General features: G+C 46.4%; 1 protein-coding gene across 1 annotated transcript; it reads right to left on the bottom strand.

The window, feature by feature from the left end:
- Positions 1–1072: 1072 nt before the first annotated feature.
- LOC111982437 (keratin, type I cytoskeletal 13) lies at positions 1073–5004 on the bottom strand. Its single transcript, XM_024014036.3, has 8 exons — positions 4408–5004; positions 3842–3924; positions 3525–3681; positions 3198–3359; positions 2881–3006; positions 1691–1911; positions 1506–1519; positions 1073–1406 (listed from the first exon to the last, which is right to left on the bottom strand). The coding sequence occupies exons 1-8, from the start codon at positions 4915–4917 to the stop codon at positions 1357–1359; spliced, it is 1323 nt and encodes a 440-aa protein (XP_023869804.1). The 5' UTR covers positions 4918–5004; the 3' UTR covers positions 1073–1356.
- Between the last annotated feature and the right edge of the window lie 270 nt (positions 5005–5274).

Here is a 5274-nt window from a genome sequence, read left to right as displayed (position 1 = left end):
AGACTCACCAATATAACAGCAATAGCAATAATAAGAACAGCCATTTTAAAGGACATTATTTAGAACCCGGCCTGACTATGCATTTTTTTATTATTAATGTATTGTGTATGTGTGTGTGTGTGTGTGTGTGCGCATATTTGGTGTGTTTTGCGCAAGGATGTGTGTATGCGTGTGTCTGTGAGTGATTGCGTATTTCAAACATGGTCCCCTTGCAGGAACTGCAGTTTATACATGTCCTTTTGATTCTGCTCCAATATCAACATTAGTCATCTCAGTATTCCACTAGAGAACTTTCGCAATTCTCATTTATGCATAGCATAGACAGATACACCTGTCAAACATAAACATAAAAAAGTGTGTTCACACAGAAACAGACAAGTACACACCCCTTGTGTCCCCTCCCCCACACTTCTGTACCCGACACCTCTGGTTAGTTCCACTCTACTCAATCAGAGTTCCACCGAGAGCAAAGTGCAACACAGATACCAACCCTGTCAACAAAGACTTTCTTTGTTCAGCCGGTCAGTATTTGCACTTGTCTCTAGGCAACAATGTTTTTCCACTTGTCTCTAGGCAACAATGCCGCTTGGTGAGTAGGAACCTCGACATGTTGTGACACTGTGTCGAAATGCTAAAGTATGTCTGAGGGCATAGATTAGTCGTCCAGTTGGGTGTGTCAAGACTCACTTTTGAGGAGTCATTTTACCACACCCAGGGTCATGTACTCCGTTCCGTGGTCACGGATCCTGCTCCCTGCTCCCTTCTCCATTCAGTGGTGTTTGAGTACATAAGCTGCAAGGCACACAATACCTTCAGTAACCTTCAATTGTCTCTCACATGTTCTGTTTTCCACAGTTGAGTTTTCAGCCATTGTCCACAACATCCTGACAACCTCCTGACAACCCCGTTGTTCTATCTAACACAGAGCCCCGAGAGTATTATTTGGTTGTCATGCTTTTGAATAAATACAGGCAACAGATGGGGTGGGGTGGAGGACAATACAGGCTTATGATAGTCAACTTTTCCAAAAGCTGTCTACCTTATTGGAATAATTTCAGCCACACAATAGCGATTCATATTCACCAGAACATTTATTTTCAGAAACAGGATGGTCGCACACACTTTGATAGCATTTTTTTTTTTATTATTCCTACTTTCTCATCCTGGAACTCCAGTAAGGCTTCCTATGATTGGCAGATATCTTAAAGACAGGTATATTATTGACCTATCAGGATGAGAGGCATTGCAGTGTTAACGGTACTCCTCAGGTATTTTATTTGACAGCTCTCCTCTTTAGTTGTAACARTGTGTGGTGTGTTTCTGATAATATTATGCACTGCCAGTAGAGATGGACATCTAGCTGGAAGAGCGCACTGTTGTGGTTGTAAATGTGGTTTTCGATCCCCCTGCAGAAAGAAAATGAGTTACAACATGCTGATAACCTACTATTACAACCATCATATATTRTCATTATAAAGCCATTATATAAAATAGATGATATTTACCTGAGCCAACAGTTCTGAAAAGACAGATGGTGAGAAAAAAAATGTTTTTTTTTTTAGTAGGAGTCGGTAGCCATTTTGTATCTGTCTGAATGACTAATAATAATAACTATGAGTAATATGATTATTTGGGCCGTGTTAAGTGTATGGACGTTTATGGGCATTTCCAATAGATTTGCAGGGTTTACCTGGACTCCTCCCCTTCCAGGAGGCCCCTGTAGGTGGCGATCTCCTGCTCCAGACGGGACTTGATGTCCAGCAGCATCTTGTAATCGTGGCCCTGCGTCTCGATGCTCTGGCGCACCCTGTTTAGCTCCTGTTCCAGCATGTCGATCTGGTTCTGGTAGCCCGAGAGCATGGCGCTGTAGCGGCCATCTGTCTCTCTCAGTGTGTTCTCAAGAGCTGCTTTCTGTGTGGCGATAGAGGTGATACAGGGTCAGTAACAGAAAACGCATTTATAGTAATAATGAAAATACAACTCAAACCAGCCATAGTTATTGCACTTATTCAACTTTGATAAGCAAATGTCAACAAACGTCTTCAAATACACCATACCAAGACTATATTGAGTAACACAAATATGCTGGCTCCACCAAGCACAGCAAGGTCACTTCTTGAGATGCTTATTTTAAATGAGATACTGAATTCTATGTATTCCCAAAAAAGGAATCGCAGCAGATGTTTATTTTCTTTAAATGGCCTTTAGTGGAGGCTGCTTTGGGGATGACAGCTCATAATAACGGCTGGAACGGCGCTAATGGAATGGCTTCAAACACATAGAAACCATGTGTTTGATACCATTCCACTGATTCCRCTCCAGCCATTTACCACGAGCCCATCCTCCCCAATTAAGGTGCCACCAACCTCCTGTGCTTTAGACCAACATGGACATTTGCCTTGTTACTGCAGCGGGATGGATTGAGATAGATTTACTGAGTTTGATAAGCCCCAGCCAAGTTTCCATGGGAGTTAGGCTCTGGCTCTGTCACCTCTGCATTCTTTTGGACACACTCAAACTCTTGCTGTCTTCCAGAGAGGGTGCAGATGCCCATAAAAAGCGAAAAACCTCTTCATAACCCTAACCTCCCTCATGTCCACTAATCCCCCACTTTTAGCCTTTTCCCACTGCTTTCCCATTTCCCCATCTCTCTCCAAGTCCTCCCCTTTCTTCCCTCCCTTTTATCTCGTCAATCCCTTTCAACCATGTCTATCTCGCTCTTTCCCTCTGTTGAAASAGAGAAACTAGACTCCGGAGGATTGATAAAGAAAATGGTGAAAGAGAGTCAAATGTTGACTGTTGCCAAAAGTGGCATAAAGTTGTGTAAGTTATGGCCCCTATACTGTGGTTCGTTGTCAGACGTTAGTGATTCTGGCTCACCATGCTGAGCTGTGACTGCAGCTCGATCTCCAGGCCCTGCATGGTGCGTCTCAAGTCGTTGATCTCCGTCTTGGTGGTCTGGATGATCTCTGTGCTGGTGGCCACCTCCTTGGACAGGTTGGCTGACTGAAATACAAACAAACCAGGGCCGCCATTTTAATCCCACTGTAGCTCACTCTCCTGAAGAATTTAAACCACCATCTTCAAAATGATAATGACAGTCAGTTACATATTTTGGTTTTGAAGATTTCATTTTAAAAGATTAGTGTGGGAGACAGTTKGGGAATTTCAGTGAGGTGTGCCATGGCAACAGTTACCTTGTCAGTGAACCATGCCTCCTGGTCGCGACGGTGTTTGTCGATGATGCCCTCGTACTGGTTGCGGATCTCCTCCATCATCCTGGACATGTCCTGCTGGGGCGCTGCGTCCACCTCCACGTTCACTGTGCCGGTGAGTTGAGCACGCATGGCTGCCAGCTCCTGTGGAATCATGGGAAATGGAGTCACTCTCATCCCTCATACTTTCTATCCATCTTTTAAAAACAATCCCTCCCACTAACTTTCTCCTCTCTATTGTCACTGCGGTGTGTTTATATTGAATAACATCTCATTACTGCAAGGGAAAAAAGGGAATTGCCCCCACACCTCTATGTGGTTCTTCTTGAGGTAGGCCAGCTCATCCTGCAGACCCTCGATCTGCATCTCCAGGTCGGCCTTGGTCAGAGTGGTCTGGTCCAGCAGGCGACGCAGGTTGGCGATGTCAGCCTCCACCGACTGGCGCATCATCAGCTCATGCTCGAACCTGATTGGTCGGGAGAAAGTGAGGAAGTTATCATGAGACATTTGAATCCAAACTTGTAGATAAGACATGTACCTTTTGAGTGATTATTTGCTTGTTTGCCTCTAATAACCTAGTGTTGTAGAAGCTGATACGATGGAGCTGATTGAGGAAGTACCCTTACTTGGTCTGGAAGTCATCAGCAGCCAGCTTAGAGTTGTCAATCTGCAGCAGGATGTTGGCGTTGTTGCATGTGGCACCGTKGATCTAAAAGAAAACATGAAAGACTTTCATTGTACCCCATGGTTGAGTGGCAGTTAGTCAACTTGGAAGCTGATAGTATTTTGATACGCTGTTGCATCTGTCCCAAAGCTTGTTGAATACACATTCCAGGAGTTAAAGCATGAAACCTAAACATGAATCTACCAGAAAAAGCCATCTGTATCAGCTCCTGGAATGACCTTGTCACCTTCATGCTTGAGATGTAATTCATTTGCTTAATTTGTTTAATTAATAGACATCATCTATAAATGTCAGTGACAGCTCATTGTTTGTATAACCCTCTGAACTCTGATGTAAAAACTATAAGTCAATCCTGAAGTATACTTTATGAATGATGTGTTCCTTATTCCTACATACTGTAAGCTGATTTTACTTTCCATGATAGCCTGTCAGCACTGCATATTTAACACTGCAAGATACGAAATGATGGATTTGAACAGCCCATAGCAGACGAGGTCAGCACACTACCTTGTCCTTCAGGTCGTTGATGATGGCCCAGTATTTGCTGTAGTCCCTCTCGGCGGCAGGCCCTTTCTTCTCATAATACTCTCTGATCTGAATCTCCAACTTGGAGTTGGCCTCCTCCAGCGAGCGCACCTTATCCAGGTAGGTGGACAGGCGGTCGTTCAGGTTCTGCATGGTGGCCTTCTCGTTCAGGTGGATGGCGCCGCCGTCCAGGGCGCTGGACAGGTTGAAGCCACCACCCCCGCCGGATCCATAGCCGCCACCGCCGGATCCATAGCCGCCACCGCCGGATCCATAGCCGCCACCGAAGCCGGCCCCGCCGCCGTACCCGGAGGAGACTGAGCGGACGGAGGAAGAGGAGATTCTGGTGCCACCGCCGGAACCACCTCCGTACACGCTGAAGGCCTTGGGGGCGCTGGACACGTAGCCGACCCGGCTTGACATGATGTTGGAGCCTCCCGAGAAGTTCATGGGGCCGCCGCCGCTGGAGCTCTTGTATGAGTAGTAAGACATGCTGGCTGCTGTAGGTCACTGGAGTGGAGAAGAGAGGAGAGAGGACCGTTGCAGAGCTGAAGCCTCCAGGAGTGTGGAGTTGGACAGAGGGAGGCTGGCTCCTGATATAGTCTGAGCCCTGGGGCGGGCCTCGTGGAGGTGGGAGAGGAGGACAAAACAGGGAACGGTCAGGGGGAGGAGAGGGTGACTTTACAACACTCTCCAACAGCCTTGGCACCGCCACAGTCTGTTTGCCTTTAAGGACCAGCGTTCAGTTTCCACCCCTGTGAGGAAACTGTAATGGAATGCCTGTGTGTGTGTGTGTGGGAGAGGGAGTGTGTGTGTGGTGTGTGTGTGTGTGCGAGAGGGGGTGAGTGT

Source organism: Salvelinus sp. IW2-2015, linkage group LG1 (genome assembly GCF_002910315.2).
Source record: "Salvelinus sp. IW2-2015 linkage group LG1, ASM291031v2, whole genome shotgun sequence".
In the NCBI taxonomy this organism is placed as follows: Eukaryota; Metazoa; Chordata; class Actinopteri; order Salmoniformes; family Salmonidae; genus Salvelinus; species Salvelinus sp. IW2-2015.
This window is presented reverse-complemented; position numbering and strand designations above follow the sequence as displayed.